Source organism: Microcebus murinus, chromosome 2 (assembly GCF_040939455.1).
Source record: "Microcebus murinus isolate Inina chromosome 2, M.murinus_Inina_mat1.0, whole genome shotgun sequence".
In the NCBI taxonomy this organism is placed as follows: domain Eukaryota; kingdom Metazoa; phylum Chordata; class Mammalia; order Primates; family Cheirogaleidae; genus Microcebus; species Microcebus murinus.
In genome coordinates this window covers 45,904,683-45,922,099 of record NC_134105.1, presented here as the reverse complement: position 1 = coordinate 45,922,099, position 17,417 = coordinate 45,904,683, and the positions used below count along the sequence as shown (strand labels likewise).

Genomic DNA, 17,417 nt, shown 5'->3' with positions numbered 1-17,417 from the left:
TTCGTGAGTTGCAGATGAGGAAACTGGGTGCTGGGGACCCAAGGTTACCTGGCTGGACCAGACAAGGAGCCTTCTGAGCCCCAAGACACGCCACTTCTGTAGCTCGTGATATGGGTCCTGGACACTCCACTGTTGGAGCTGTCAGAGCCCCAGTAGCACCACGGATTCCAAGACTGAATGCTGATACCTTGAACCACATTGACAGATTTGAACTCCAGAGGCTACCCGGAATCACACCAGTACGACATACCCAAAAGGTCCAATTACAAAGTTCACAGAATAGTCCACCAACAGAGAAAGCCATCCTGGGTGGAATCAAATGTAACAGCCCACAAAGACTGAGATGCTCCATCTATCCTGAAAGAGGCCCTTTCAGGTCAGAAAAAGGACTCCTGAGCAAACGGTCCCCTTTAAAACCTACCTCCCACTCTGCCCTCAGAGTGAGACCCTTCTGGGTTTCAGTTCTATTATCTAGAAAATGAGATCTAACTTTTTAGCACTTTTACAGTTTCAAAACATTTTCAACAGAGAATATACCATCATATCCATTTGTAAGTGAGGGATCGAATTCAGAGATCATTCCAGTTTACCATATTGAAAGAGCAAATGGGATTAAATTCTAAAAGTGATGCAGAGTCTCAGAGAGCACCGTTAAGTAAAGAAAAAGCTGTATTGCTGCTCAGTTGGAAAAATGACGGTCATGCTGAAGATCATTTTTCAGGCATACAAAATCCATGTCTAGATGGACTCAGCAAAGAACTGGGGGAAAAAAACTTTATAGAAATTGAACAAATTCAGACTGGTGGTTCTCAGGGTTCTCAAGGGTGCTCATCATAAATCACCTGAGGTCGCACACTTTTCCTTCCTCCCCCAAAGAACAAAAATAGAGATTCTTAACCTTTTCTATACAGTTTGCTTTACTGACAAAAAGTGAAAGAAGGGTGGTCAGTGATGTGACAGGTGAGCGCTAGCATAGGGCAGCAGTCACCGAGAACCTGGCTTGATTCTGATGCTCTCGTGAAGTTCGCACCCCCACTGATCCAGCATATTCCACTCTCTCTCCTCTCCCTGGACTTGCCACCTCCAAACACTGACTAGCCTGAAGTCTCCCCAGCATCTGCCCATTTCCTCACATCCACAATAGCTCTGAGACCCTTGATGATGGTCTCTCTCTCTCTGAGGCTCACTGGACCCTGATTGCACCCACAGGAAGCCAAGACCAAACCCTCAAAGCTGGAAGGAGGAAGAGGAGTCATCACACAGGTTTATTTGGTTTCTGAATGGCCCATCCTCCCCACCCCATCTACAAGCTATTTAACTGAAGTTGGATTTATCTTAAAAACTTAAAAATGAAAATAAATAGGCTGGGCATAGTGGCTCATGCCTGTAACTTTAACACTTTGGGAGACTGAGATGGGAGGATTGCTGGGGGCCAGGAGTTCAAGACCAGCCTGGGCTACTTAGTGAGAGCCTGTCCCTAAAAAAAATTAGCCGGGTGTGGTGGCACACACCTCTAGGTCCAGCTACTTGGGAGGCTGTGGGAGGAGGAGCCCTTGAGCCCAGGAGTTTGAAGTTGCAGTGAGCTATGATGATGCCACTGCCCTCCAGCCTGGCCAACAGAGCGAGACCCTGGGTCAATCAACCAATCAATCAATCAATCAGTAAAAACCAAAAGCAAAGAAAAATGGAAATAACACTTCTCGTGTACTACTATGTGGCAGAAATTGGTTGGTTAGAGATTTTAGCCATGGTGCTTCATTTTCTCCACAAAGCAAACCCTTGTCATTTTCACTGTCCTTCAAGCATAAGAGGAAACTACAATTAAAAGGAATTAAATGACTTGCCCAAGTTCACCCAGATGATACATGTCAGAACAAAACTTTGACCTAAGGACTACTTAGCTTTCGTATGAATTTGAACAGTTAAGTGAACGTGTATCCGTCTACTGCTGGATTAGAGAGGGCATACCTCATGGATGCTTTATTAATATATATGCCAGGAATAGTGAATGAGTGACTGTATGATGGAAATTGTGAGCCACAGTTGCTTCAAACTATATACTACCTCTCCCATGATCGCTACCACACTCACCTTTCTCTTTGTCACTATTATAGGAGGATTTTAATTGGTATCTGTGATACTGGTCAATGTAATTTACTGAGAAATAATGATTTTATGATTGTCATTTTACTTGCCCAATATCCATTCTCCTCTTTTTCTTTACTAGTAAGAGAACTTCAATTTTATTTGGGTAGCCAGGCACCCATCCAAAAGCCTACATTGCCCAGACTCCACTTCAGCTAGGTATGAATATAAACCTAAGTACTGGTCCATGATATGCAAGTACAAGCACTAAGCAGACCTTCTAAGAAGGCTACTTAAAGAAGGCTCATTCCAATGTGAAGTGCATCCTTTTTATGTACCCCCCATCTTCCTTCTTCTTGCTAAATGGAATATAAACTTGATCATGGAGAATTCAACAACCTTCTTGGACCATGAGGTGACCTTGAGAATGGAAGTCAGGGCTGAAAACAGTGAAATAATAAAAATGTCAAAAGAGCTAGTATCCTTGATGACTTCATGGAGACATCACAGCAGCCCAAGACTCTACATATTAATATCTAGATTTATTTACAAAAAAGAATGAACCCTTGTGTTTAAGTCATTGCTATTTTGACTTTTCTATTATTTCTATTATACATTAGTGAAGAGATGAGGATTCAATTTCTTCTATAGAGAGTGAAAAACTCTTCTTTCCAAAAAATAAGGGTGAGGAAAACCTGGTATTTACAGGTTATTTCTCAGCACTATTAACCATACTAAAAAATAAGCAGATGAGAGCAGATGACGGAATAACTTCCTAAAATGTAGAATCGCTGCTTTATATACCACTGTTCTGAGAAATCATCCCTCTATATAACCATGAAACAAAGCAAATAAAACAGTTGTAGAATCAAGCATCTCAGAGATAACTGTGCTTCCCCCTCCCCCAGAAACCTTTAATTTTATGACACTATCTGGGGAGTCCTTATCAAGATGTTTCAACCAAGGTCTGGCCAAAAATGTTACCACTAGGATGATATAAATTCAATTCCACTTTCACTCCATAGATTTTTAATGTTAAAAAAATCAACACTTAAACCACAATGAGAGATGACTTTATACCTACTACAATGGCTATAATTTGTTAAAATGGGGGTGGGGATAAGTGTTGGGGAGGATGTGGAGAAACTGGAACTATCATCTGTTGCTGGTGGGAACATAAAATGATGCAGCCACTGTTCATAAGTCTGGTAGTTCCTCAGAAAGCTAAACACAGAATTACAGTATGAACCAGCAATTCTACTCACTGATATATACCCAAAAGAACTGAAGGCAGACACTTGGACAGATACATACCAATGTTCAATGCAGCATTATTCACAATAGCCAAAAGGTACAAATAATGCAAATGGCCATCAAAAAGTCCATCAACAAATGAATGGATAAGCAAAATGTAGTATATGCTTACAATGGAATATTATTATTCAGTCATAAAAAAGAAGGAAATTCTGGCACATGCTACAATGTGGATACATCTTGAAAAACATTACGTTAAATGAAATATGCCAGATGAAAAAGGACAAATATTGTATAATTCTACTTATATGAGGTATCTAGAATAGGAAAATTCATAACAAACAGAAAGTAAATTAGAGGTTAGCAAGGCATAGGGAAAGAAGGAAATGAGAAGTTATTGCCTTTAATGGGTATGGAGGAGTTTCTGTTTGGGGTGATAAACAAATTTTGGAAATAGATAGTAGTGATGGATAAATGACACAGTGAATATAACTAATGATACTAATGAATTGTATACTAAAAAATGGTTAAAAGGCAAATGTAATGCTATACATTTATTTTACTATAATTCGTGACAATAAATAATATACCAAAATCATTTAATTGTGTGCTTTAAATGGGTGAATTATATAGTTTGTGAATTATATGTAATTATATGTACTATAAATATCTAAAGCTATTCTTTTTAAATCAAGTCTTATCTTGGATATGCAAACAAGAAAGGAAATCAGTAGGCCAAGTACTGAGAAAGGGATCTAGACTCTAGGCTTGCTCACCAGAGGTGGGTACAGGTGTGGAAGTTTCTCCCTCCTCCTTCTCCTGCTGCTGCCTCCGCTCTTGATACAGACATACTATACTGGCATAGTATAGAATATTATATAGCTAGCAAAAAGATGTTTAGGTAATATTTATTGATATGGAAAATACAATAATAATACTTAGGTAAAAAATAAGTAGTACAAGGCAGCTATCCAATTTAAAAAAAAAAGAAAAATCAATAGAATAAGAGTTTAAATAATTATAGTATGTTTGAGATCCTGGAAATTGTATTTAGAAAATGACTACAGATCAATAGCCAAACCATAATCATCTCCTGACAGATTAGCAAATAACCACAAGAAATATAAAACAGTACAATAAAGTCCCTTGTAAACTCAAAACACAGAATACCACACAAATTAGGAAAATAATATTTTAAAGGGAATACAGTTTCTAAAAATCATAAATTCATCTCCTTAAAAGAGAAGATAGAATATTTACTGACAGTTTACACAGAATTTATGTTGTAGCGCAGGGGAGAGGGAAGGTAACAAATAAACAGAAGTATGTAAATATAATATAAATAAATATAAGGGAAAATAAACCTGAGATTCTAGAAATTTAGCACTATTTTCCCATATGCCATAGAAATGTCTCCGAAATTCTACCATGTAACCTCTAAACCAAACTTAGAGTGTCCCTTGCACATAAGAAGCCTAGTAATCAATTTCTTTAAGTCCAAAGCCATAAAAATAAGTGAATTGAGAAGACAAATCTCCCATACAGAGTAATTCAAAATAATGTGTATAGATATCCAACTCTCAAGAAAATGAAACCTAACTACTCCCCACTCCTTAGGTGTGAGCTCTGCATAGGTAGTGACTTCCTTCCAAAGGGTGCAGCATGGGGAGTGGGGGAGGTGACTTTACAGTAGAGAAACCTGACAAATATGTTAGCCAGGTGATCAAGGTTAACATCAATAGTGATAAGTCATACTGACAGTATGTACCCTTGATATGATGTGGTAAGAAAGACCACTTTGCCTCTGTGGTCTTCCTCCCAAAAACACATTACACTAAGCTCATCATGAGAAAAACATCAGACAAATTTCAATAGAGGCATATCCTACAATATACTTGACCAAGACTCTTCAGAACTGTCAAGATCATCAAAGGGGGGGAAAGTTTGAGAAACTATCACAACCCAGAGGAGCCTAAGGAGACATAGTAATGTGGTGTCCTGGATGGGATCCTGAAACACAAAAGGCCATTAGGTAAAAACTAAGGAACTCTGAATAAAGCACGGAATCTGGTTAATGATAGCCTTTCAATGTCGATTCATTAATTATGGTAAATGTGACATACTAACATCAGATGTTAATAAAAGGACAAACTGCAATCCAAGTGTATGGGAACTCTTTGTAGTGCCTTCACAACTTTTCTGTAAACCTAAAACTATTTCAAAATAAAAAAATTGTTCAAAATTATGATTGAATTTAATAACATACACTTTTCAATAATTTATAAATATTGTCCACTCTTGATAATCTAGAAGAAATTTCTCTCAGACCCCTAACGTTAGAAAAAATTCTACTTCTTCTGAACAGCAATCAGGATTTTTTGCCTGTTCAATCAGTTAACCTCGTTTAAGTTCTATCTTTGCTTTTGCCTCTAGGAAACTTAGAAACAAATTTATTATTAATAGTAATGATTAAGAACCATACAGAGGCCGGGCGCGGTGGCTCACGCCTGTAATCCTAGCACTCTGGGAGGCCGAGGCGGGCGGATTGCTCAAGGTCAGGAGTTCAAAACCAGCCTGAGCGAGACCTCGTCTCTACCATAAAAATAGAAAGAAATTAATTGGCCAACTAATATATATAATATAAAAATCAGCCAGGCATGGTGGCTCGTGCCTGTAGTCCCAGCTACTCGGGAGGCTGAGGCAGGAGGATTGCTTGAGCCCAGGAGTTTGAGGTTGCTGTGAGCTAGGCTGACGCCATGGCACTCACTCTAGCCTAGGCAAGAAAGCGAGACTCTGTCTCAAAAAAAAAAAAAAAAAAAAGAACCATACAGCTTCTATAAAGTTCTTAGCTTCAACTCACTTATTGTATTATTTCACTCCATTCTAATTTTTTTTTCTATTTTTTAACACTGTTTTTCTCTTATCTATTATCAGTCACCTCAAATCTCTTTAGAGGGAGGATTTATACATATGAATATATTTTTGTCTGAGTATACAAAATTTTATTATTCTAATGTATGACTTCTCGTTTCTCATGTTACCAAAATTCTGGACAATAACCCACTCAACAGCAAAAATTTGGCAAATTATTTAAAGCATTCTGCTTCAGTTCTTGAATTGCTAAATGGTAATAACACATCTGAAGCAAGGAGGGTCTTGAGGACTAATGAAGTTAAAGTTTCTTAATACACCTAGCACAGATAAAAGGAAGGCACTCAACAAATGACAATTACCATTACTATCATTAACACAAATAATAATTATTTTCATTAATATAATGAAAAGAATAGAGTTGAATGACAAATCAGCCATGGGCCTGGTGGCGATTTTTTCAGTGACTCAGATAACCAAAAGTAGCTGCCCTAGGGGGTGGGGGCAGTGGGGGAGAAGAAATGGAGGATAAGAAAACAGAGGAGGAAGCCAGGCGTGGTGGCTCATGCCTGTAATCCTAGCACTCTGGGAGGCCAAGGTGGGTGGATTGCTGGAGATCAGGAGTTCGAAACCAGCCTGAGCAAGAGCGAGACCCCATCTCTACTATAAATAGAAAGAAATTAATTGGACAACTAATATATATAGAAAAAAATTAGCCGGGCATGGTGGCTCATGCCTGTAGTCCCAGCTACTCGGGAAGCTGAGGCAGGAGTATTGCCTGAGCCCAGGAGTTTGAGGTTGCTGTGAGGTAGGCTGATGCCACGGCACTCACACTGACGCCTGGGCAAAAAGCAAGACTCTGTCTCAAAAAAGAAAAAGAAAAAAGAAAACAGAGGAGGAGGAGAGAAAGACGAGGAGGAGGAGAGAAAGATGAGGAGGAGGAGGAGGAGTTCTTACATACTGTCATTGCCACAAGTTTGAAAGCTTTAAGACAAGGTGAAATCCAATCCCTTGTTAGTCTTGACTCCACTAGAATAATAAAAAAAGGGAGAAAACCCCTCTAGCCTTTTTGGCACTTATTTCCCCCAAAGCCTCCCAAAGTAATCACATGTAAGAGCCAAATAAACACCAAATCTGAACCTCTCCTTAGCCCAGAGGGTGCCAAGTTGGCATTCCATTGCCCAAAGTTTTTTTTGGCATTGGCACATTTATCTCCCTTATTCTAGAAGAGGGAATAGACAATGTGGATTTTTCATTAAAAGAATTATTTATTGTTTACATACTGTGTGCTGCATATTTTATCCAGAGTCCCTCTACCTCTCTCAGTAACCCTTACAGACGAGGAAATCCGGCTTGGGGAGGTAAACAGTTTGCCCCAGGTTCCCCCAGACAGTACGTGGTGGAGACACTGAACCCACCTGGGTGGGTTTCTGACCACAAGCATTTCCCTTTTTCCATTACACCAGAAACTTAATGTAAAGACCCCCTGCCAAAACTGACAGAGAAAGAGAACTAAATAAAATAGCTTATACATTTGAAAAAATATCTCAACATTGTGTTAGCAGCTTTTCTGTCACCTCACTCAATTCATACAATAACCCCCTGGAGTGGATGTTGTCACTATCTCCATGTACAATCAAGAAAGCTCAGAGGGGTTCCTTGTTTCACCTGGATATGCTGCAGGTTGCAACGGAGAAGGGAGAACAGATTTAGGTAAACAGAAGAGAGACAGACAGACAGAAGCTGTACGTGGAGCAGCGGAGAGGGCAACCAGCTTCAGAGAAAGCCGGTGCCTGGTGCTCCAGGTCACAGACAAGAGGGAAGCTGGAAGGAAGGCCTCTTAGAGGGCAGATGGTGGGGGAAGGCAGATTATCAATTTATACTAATGAAAATACAATGAGTCATGGGTGTCGTAGCCAATAAAAGATAGCAGGGATGACTGGACAGCCAATAAATCATTTCTGAACATAAAACTTTCTGTTTCCTGAAGGTTTGAGATTGTCTTGGGCAGGGACTGAAGCCCCCACACATTATGACAAGTGAAGAAGCAGGCCTCCAATTTTAAAGTCAACAAATTCACTAGGCCCTTAAAATACTTCCAATCCCTCACAAGCATGGAATACCTGAGTCACTGCTACTGGTTTTTTTTTTTTTTTTTTTTTGAGACAGTCTCACTCTATTGCCTGGGCTAGAGTGCCATGGCGTCAGCCTACCTCACAGCAACCTCAAACTCCTAAGCTGAAGCAATCCTCCTTTCTCAGCCTCCAGAGTAGCTGGGACTACAGGCACGCACCACCATGCCTGGCTAATTTTTTTCTATTTTTAGTTGTTTGGCTAATTTCTTTCTATTTATAGTAGAGACAGGGTCTCGCTCTTGCTCAGGCTGGTCTCGAACTCACGAGCTCAAGCAATCCTCCCGCCTCGGCCTCCCAGAGTGCTAGGATTACAGGCGTGAGCCACCACACCTGGCCACTGCTACTTTCATGTACATCCTGTTAGGCAATGTTGTCCGAACTTACCTGATCACATGACCACCCAGGACACCTGCTAAACACACACATTCCCAGGTCTCCCACAGACATTCTGATTCCATATGCTAAAAACCAGAAGTCCAGGGGATGTGTGTTTTGAATAAATGACTCAGGTGATGCTTATCATCAGGCTAGTCTTAATAGGACTGTCACAACAAGCTTGCAAAATAGGTATCATGATTCCCATTCTACAGATAAGGAGAGCCAGACTCAAAGGAGGGAAGGCACATGCCCAGGCCACACACCTAGTATGTGACAGAATCCAGTGTGTATGCCACTGAACTTCACTCCATCTGTGCCAGAGCAAGTTTCAGAAAGCCCACTCCTTGGTGTCTAAAAATAGCATGAGACACCCAGAAATGGGGTGAAGTGTATCGAGAGCCATCAGAAAGAATTAGGAAGAAAGTCAAAGCGCTGGGTGGAACAACACCCAAAGAAAAAGAGAAGGAAAGTCAGATTCTCCTTCATCTGTAGCCCCACTTTTGAGCCTTCCAGGTTGGCAAGCCAATGGGATACTGCCTATACACACAACGACCGGCACTGCTTAGACTAGCAGGTCCGTTTGGCTAAAATGATACTAACATTGCTTTTACTACTGCACAAAGGGGGGAAAAAACCTAGAGAAAAGTCCTCTCAGAAATACCTTTGGACAATTAATGTCACACCAAAAGAGGAATAACCAAGACAATATCTGCACCCACATACCACTCTCCCCATCAGTGATAATGATAATGGTGACTAATTACATCTTCCAGGGTAAAGTTCAGACCATTCCTCCTCTCTGCCAGAGATGGGTGAGTACCAGAGGTTGGCAGAGGCCATTTTCATATGCACCTGGATCCCCTCACCCTGAGACCTTTGGCTAATGATCATTTCACTGGGAGGAGGGTGTGGGAGGGGCTGACATGAAGAATGAAGTGCTTGTGAAACACATCTTCTGCTATCTCCTTGCAAGAAGCCCCTGCAGCTGAACTATCGCACCCTTATCAACTGCCTACAAGAAAAGGCCCAAACCTATAAAATGAGATAGACAGGAGGCGCGCAGATGAAATGGTACTGCTATTTCCAGCTTCCCCTGAGTTTAAATAAGGGGGAAATGGGTAGGATTTGCTGCCCACCTCCCATGAGCTGACTTTAAGATACACCAGCTGCCTCCTTAAGAGATACAGCTTGATCTGTTCTCAGGGAAACGATCCCCCTCCTCACAGGTTGGTTCAAGCAGATTCTAAACCTTTTTCAAGATAAGAAGACCTGCCCCTACCCTGTGCATCCCCTTAAATCTGAGGTCAAGATGACAAGACATCTGCCATACTTACAGATGTCATGTCCAACCTGTCTATATATATCTATGCACACACCCACTCTGTTAATTATAGCAGCCGCAATTTCACACTCAATGAGTATTTTGTAAAAGTCTCTGGCATGTAGCACATACTTTATTTTTAACATTCATAATTTACTGAAAAATAGTTGTTGACTTCCACATACATACTTTTATAGTATGGGATGAGTAGGGTATATTTATATAAAAAGCAAAACAAATCCATAACATGCCCATCCAGTTAAAATCAGCTTCCTTTAAAAACATATCTCCTGTCTTAAATTTAGGGGCCACAAATACTGACACACACACACACACAGAGTCACGCCTGCAATAAAGATGTTCCAGTCAATGCCAGACCGCATATACAACACTGGTTCCCCCAAGATTATAATGGAGCTGAAAAATTCCTATCACTTAGTGACACCTTGATGATTCTGACCCTGTGTAGGCTCTAATGTATATGTCTGTATCTTAGTTTTTAATGAAAAAGTTTAAAAAGTAAAAGAAAAAATTTTAACAGAAAAAAGCTTATGGAGTAAGAACATAAAGAAAAAAATATTTTCATATAGCTGTACAACCTATTTGTGTTTGTTATTATAAAAGAGTCAAAAAGTTAAAATTTAAAGTTTATAAAGTAAAAAAAGTTACAGTAAGCTAAAGTTAATTTATTATTGAAGAAAAAAAATTAGACATTAATGACCTAGGTCTCACGTTCTCTCACCAGTCACTCACTGACTCAGCCAGAACAACTTCCAGTCCTGTGAGCTCCATTCATAGTAAATGCCCTATACAGGTATACAGGTATACCTTTTTTTTTTAATTTTTTATATCATGTACTTTTATTATCCCTTTCTATGTTGAGGCATGTTTAGATACACGAATACTCACCATTGTGTCACAATGGCCTACAGTATTCAGCACAGTAACATGCTGTAGTTTGTAATCTAAGAGCAATAGGCCATACTACTTAGCCTCTGTGTGTAGCGGGCTACACCTAGGTCTGTGCAAGTGCACTCTATGATGTTCAATCAACAACAAAATCACCTAAGGATGCATTTCTCAGAACACATCTTTGTTATTAAGCAGTGCATTACTCTGTGTGTGTGTGTGTATGTATATATCACATATTTTTTTCTTTTATTCACCATGTAAAAAGTGCCTTTGGAAAAAGTTACATTTCACTCCGGATTTTTTACATTTCCTTCAAATGTGTCCAATTTTAATGAATGGTCTTCACCTTGGATACTCACATTCCAGGCCTCTTGGGGCAACAGTGTTTGGGCATGTGCAGAGGAGGTAGAAGATAGATTCAAGATGTTTCAAGTATGCAAAAATCACATGCAGATGTACAAACAGTGTGTCCAGTCAAAGAGAGTTAAGAAAGCAATATATATACAGACACCCGAGAATGGAAGATGGCAAATAAAACCCAACTTGTAATTAACATACCGCGCTGTGACACCTGTTGCCTTCCACGATAAGAAGTCCGGGAGATCAAAGAAATGTCCCGCCTTATCCCAGCAAGTCTCTCTCAAGTTCTGCCAAATTAAATATACATTAGAATCAACGATGGGATTTTTTTCTAGCCCTCTCCTCTTTCAATAATGTTTTAAAATTTTCAAAACAAAAGCGTAGCCAACAATGCCCATAAAAACATCTGTTCAGGGGCTTTGGTGGGGGTGGGAATAATATAAAAGCAGTACTTGTACAGGAAAGAAAAACTGGCAAGTATTGATCTTTCAAAAAATGACCATAATTTCCCTTTTATCCCTGTTGGCCAAACTGGAGGGAGACAGAGCATGCTCTGGTAGAGTATGTAATCCATCTTCCCAGTGATCAGTGAAAGGATACACTTCGAGCCATATAAGAGAATTTCAACACTGAGCAGCTGTAAGCTGGGAAGAAACTGCACTAAGAAATTACCCAGCAAAACTAAATGTGACCTGCCATGTAAAATTCTCCACATGCCAGGTGGTTCCAAAGGTAATAGAAATAAGAGGGACCCTGCCCTCAAATAACTTCCAATCTAAGCCAGAGAGAATGGCCACATAATCAAGCCATTATTATACAATTTTTAAAGATTTATTTCTTCTACATTGCCAAATGGCCAGAGTTTTTTCTTACAGCTTTTCTTGTAAGGTGGCTTGCCTTTCCTTTGCCGCCTCTGTCTAGAAGATTCGTTCCTCACCCACCACCCTGTTCCCTCCCAGCATCTACATCCTCCTGCTCACTTCAGTCAACCCTATCCACCATTCCTTGGGGAGGGTTTCCAGAATCTCCTACTCAGCTTTAGGTCTGGTTGTCATACAGCCTGTACCACCCACAATTATTTGTGTCATGTCTTTTGCTCCTGCTAGACTACAAGCTCTGTCAGATCAAGGATCCTATCTGTTCTGTTCACCGCATCTGATGATTGTTTCTCCTCCTCTTTGCAAACTGAGTGGCCCCTCAGTTGCTGAGTAGACACGACGCAACTCTAGCCCTCTCACTATTAATATAAGCTCTGGACTGCCCCAGGTATGGACCTGGGATCTAGCTGAGCCAATCAAGTTTCTTCTCCCAGGAATTTAGAATCAGGACCCAATGAAGCCATTCAACTTCTGCCTGTGAATGAAACTGGAGGTGAGATAAACTTGGAAACTGTGACATTACCATTTTTTGCCAAGCACCTGGAGAAGTAAAACTTCATAAAGAGAAAAGAAGACAGAAGCACTAGCAAGAAAGGTTTCCTACCATCCAGGCAACTTTCCATGCATTGTTTTCAACTATTCTCTCTCCAAGGAGCTATAAGAAAAAGGAATTTATCATACGCATGAAGGTATCTTTGGGAACCTATGGGCCACAATGCAGAAGTTCCAAAGAGATACATGTCTGGACCAACTACAGGGTAACATATAGAAGGCACTCAATAAATATGTGCTGAATTACTAAACAAACTGCTTGCTTTCACCATCCAGTCCCCCTTATGTGAGGAGTGCTTCGGATTTGATAAAGGACTTCCACATGTGTAATCATCTTCTTAGAGCAGCCAAAAAGTCTTAGGTGCTATTATACCTATTTTACACACATGCAACTGGCCTTTACCTATACTTACCCTCAAATTCTGTGAGTTCTTCCTACACGCTGTTTCCCTATCACCACTATATGAACACACACATCTATGTACAACAGACAAACCAGGCACTAATCCAGGTACAGGGTCCTATTAAAACAACTACATCAAAAGGGTTCAGATGTAAAAGGCAAAATATTAACTCCATTCTGTGGTTGTTGTTTGTTTTAAATCCTAAGCATTTAAGTGAAGGCATATATCTAGAAAGGGACCCATTCTAAATGTTTCTTTGAATGCCTGTACATCTTAATGTTAAATATAGCAAAATTTAAAGTACACTAAATATGCCTATCATAGCTACGAACTAGCAGTATCTCTATATACTAACAAGTCACACTCAGAAAACGGTAGTCTTTGAAACTATGTGAGTCAAACTACCAGTATGCCTTTGGGATAGTCCCCAAAATCTATTTTCCATGTGTTCTGCGGTTTCAGAAATGAGTGGTCAGGGAGAAGGAGAAAAGGCAGCCTCCACCTAAAGGTTGCAGAAATCCAAGGCCCATCACGAGACATGAACTGCCAAACCACTACAACATCAACCAGTGCTTCAAGCCCAAGCTCAACAATCCTTCTAAACTCAGGGGAAAAAAAATACTTCGGTTAGATCTTGTATATGGTCATTAAAGACCTTATATTATATAATGAGAGCTTTCAGTCTGCAGCGACACAAACGGTCACTGTAGACAATGGAACCCAGGTAGAGTGTCTCAAAGAGAACTTCAGGCCTTCTGCTAAAAAGGGACACTGGGGGTAGGAGAAGCAAGGGGTCCAGGGGGCATCATTCTTCTTGAGACCACATGACCCTCATCGATCAAAGTTCGAGGGCTAACCAACCTCTCCGTGGGATGAGGAACCAGAAACCATGTGCTATTAGAAGTATGAGGTATCCTTAAGACTGCACATGGTCTCAGTAGAGAAGCTAGCAGTACTCCCTGCTTTCTCTGCAACAGCAAAGTCTGGAGAGTAGCCAGCAAAGAGAAGGAGGAAGACTCTGGATGGGAGAGAATGTCTCCAGAAGTCTGATTCCTTACTTTGAGATGCTAACAGGCTTTTACACGGATCCCATGAAGTTCTTGTATTGGGCTACATGATTCATAAGTGCTTTGTCATCAAGTGCCAAGTTGGCCAAGAGCACATTAGCCCCTATAGATGGATTTTTAATCCAGTGGGAAAATATCTTCTGTCCTTCCTCCTCCCCAGCCAGCACAGTCCAGACCAAGGGCCTCGATCATACTGAATTAATTCTATTCTTGCAACCATTGGGTCTGCATCAGGACACAGTGAGTACCTCTTATTTCCTCCACAGTTTACAACAGTGTCCCCCTGTGCCTCATCTCATTTGATCCTCGGGGTGGTTCAGAAGCGTGTAGGCAATATGCAGTACTGTCACACTAAGGAGGGAGGACCTGAGCATCAGACCACAAGGGCTTGGCCAAAGTCACACAGGGTTTCCAGCTCTAAAGTGAGTATTCCGTCCTCCCACTATGTCACCACGCTGCAGTTTCTACCCTGAAGCTCCCACTGAACTTCTATACACCTAACCCTCAATGCACAACAGATACACGGGTTAGAGAGAGAACACAGGGAAGGCCCTCAACACTCACCAACTTCAGTTCTATCTCATTACGTGATAGCTTAACACAGTTCCAACTAGGAGCTCTCTATGCTGAATGAGTTAAGTCTTTCTATCCTCCAGTTACCAAGCAACTAACAAAAACTAGTCTTTTCAAGAAGAAAAAAGAAATCAGCAGTGATTTGGGGTGTATGACTTGGCACAAAAGGTTTCTACATTCCGACAACAATCCTCTGAGCTAAGCAATCCCCCGGCTTGAAAGCAACCAAATAGAACAGCTTTTTTTTTTTCCTAAATCATCTATTACTTCATAAAACCACAGCATTTCTTGGGAGGAGGCTACTACTCAAAGCTCACACAGCTGCGGGTCTCAGCAGAGGGTGGAGGTAGGGTAGTTAAGTCCAAGATTCAAGGCAGCAGCCGCCCTGCCAGTCTCAGGGCAGAGAGAAGCAGCTTTCACCCCACCCCTTCCCTCCCACTGCAAGGTCCAAGAAAGTGTGTCCAGGGAAGCTGTGAGGTCTCTGCTGCTTCTAGACACTGAGGGAACTTGTGGGGAAAATGAGGCAGCTACTGCGATGACAACAGGATCTACAAGCAACACAAGAGAACAGGGATGACCAGATAAAAAAGATCATCCAGAGGCCGGCGTGGTGGCTCATACCTGTAATCCTAGCTCTCTGGGAGGCAGAGGCCGGAGGATAGCTCAAGGTCAGGAGTTTGAGACCAGCCTGAGCAAGAGCAAGACCCCATCTCTACTAAAAATAGAAAGAAATTAATTGGCCAACTAAAAAATATAGAGAGAGAAAAAATTAGCCGAGCATGGTGGCACATGCCTGTAGTCCCAGCTACTCGGGAGGCTGAGGCAGAAGGATTGCTTGAGCCCAGAAGTTTGAGGTTGCTGTGAGCTAGCTGATGCCATGACACTCTAGCCCAGGCAATAGAGTGAGACTGTGTCTCCAAAAAAAAAAAAAAAAAAAATCATCCAAATATTTAATTATTACTTGCAAAGGGATTCTATCTGGTTATCTATTGTGTGCAGTGAACAAAAAGGAGGGGACAGAGCTCCCTAATTCCCCACTCAATAAATGAGCCTGCCTGCACATTCCAAGTACTTACAATATTGTTGTCCAGCAAAACCATACCTTCAATGTTTAAGACTTCAAATTAGGCTGATCGCCCAGAGAGAAAAGATGTTTCAGAAAGAAACTTAATGTCCAATATCATTCTTAAAAGAAAAATGATTCTGGAAACCTGGAGTGGGTCATAAATCCCAACCAGAAACTTCTCAGAATGAATGAAACAATTGTGTGTTTCAAACTCCCATCCACAGAGATAAAGAGCGAATGCCAGAAAAATTTCAAGTCAGGCAGGCAGATAAGCTGAGAGGTTTGCGCTACTAGAGGCATCTTAATAAAAACTTAAAACTTTCCATTCCATTCCTTTGTTGAAAATGGTTCGACAGCTCCTCATGGCCTAGAATCCCATTTTAACTCCTCAGCATGGCTCTCAGGACACTTAACCTGGTTCCAACGTGGCCATTATTTATCATTATTATGATTACTTTCTGGGCTCATCTCCCATCACCTCTCTCCTAACCCCTCCACTCGGCTTCTCACCTTATTTCTCTGACTTCCCAAATGCATTATGTTCTTTCCTATTTTAACACTTCTGTTTAGGATGGTACATGGACTGACGATCCCATCTTCTCCCCTTATCAAACTTCTTTTTATTTAAATTTCAGAATATTATGGGGATACAAACATTTTGGTTACATGCAATGCCTTTGCCTCGCCCAAGCCAGGGCTACAAGTGTGCTCTTCCCCCATCCAGTGCATTCCGTCTCCGTTAGTTGTGAGTTTATCCACCCCCCTACACACCTGATCAGCACCCAGTGAACATTACTACCATGTGAGCACCTTAGCGTTGACCAGTCAGTGCCAATTTGACGGCAAGTACATGCGGTGCTTGTTTTTACATTCTTGTGATACCTCACTTCAAAGGATGGGCTCCTGATTCAAATCCAGCCCAGATAACACCTTTTCTGTGAATCCCTCCATCCCATGCTGTATCCTAATTATATATTCATGTACCTAAACTCACCCCGAATTGACAACCTTCTGTAGGGCAAAAGCCAAGCCTAACTCATGAAAAAAAAATGCAAAATGTTTCAGGAGTTATAAAAAAAATCCAAAGCCAAGACCTTTCAAAAGAAAGTTGCAATGGTGAGAAAGATGTACACTAAAGAAAAGCTAATTTAACAAGATGATGTATGACAATAATGTAATGTGCCTGATACCAAGGTTTGGTGAGTCAGCCTCATAATTTTATCATAATATTTTGTGTGTGGCCATATTTCTGCCTCTAATGAGTAATCACGGACAGGGTTCAGGGGAGGGAAAGGGCTTTGGGTCTAGGGAGGCTAGAAAAGACTTCATGGGGGAGAGATGGAAGCTGAAGCCTAAAGGTCAACTAGAATAAATATCTACGCCACTGCTGAGAAAGATACACAAGAAACAAAAATATGAATTGACAAGACAAATTACCCCCTTTAGAGAAGGATTTGTTTAACTGTATCATCATAGAATTTATTTATAAAATGAAATAATTCCATTGTATAATTTATTTAATTTTCAAAAACTGGATTTAGATGCAACCCCTTCCCCCACC

The 17,417-nt window shown here is 40.8% G+C and overlaps 1 protein-coding gene across 7 annotated transcripts in view; it reads right to left on the bottom strand.

Moving 5' to 3' along the window:
• The window catches only part of FGGY (FGGY carbohydrate kinase domain containing), a 384,511-nt gene that overhangs the window by 313,153 nt on the left and 53,941 nt on the right, over nt 1–17,417 (bottom strand). For 6 of the 7 annotated variants that reach the window (XM_012785132.3, XM_075998776.1, XM_075998778.1 and 3 more), the window contains one exon: nt 11,515–11,603. The exons of the other annotated variant lie outside the window; for it this stretch is intronic. In XM_012785132.3, coding sequence (XP_012640586.2) covers nt 11,515–11,603 — 89 coding nt within the window. The remainder of the gene's footprint in view (nt 1–11,514; nt 11,604–17,417) is intronic. 7 annotated transcript variants of the gene reach the window in all.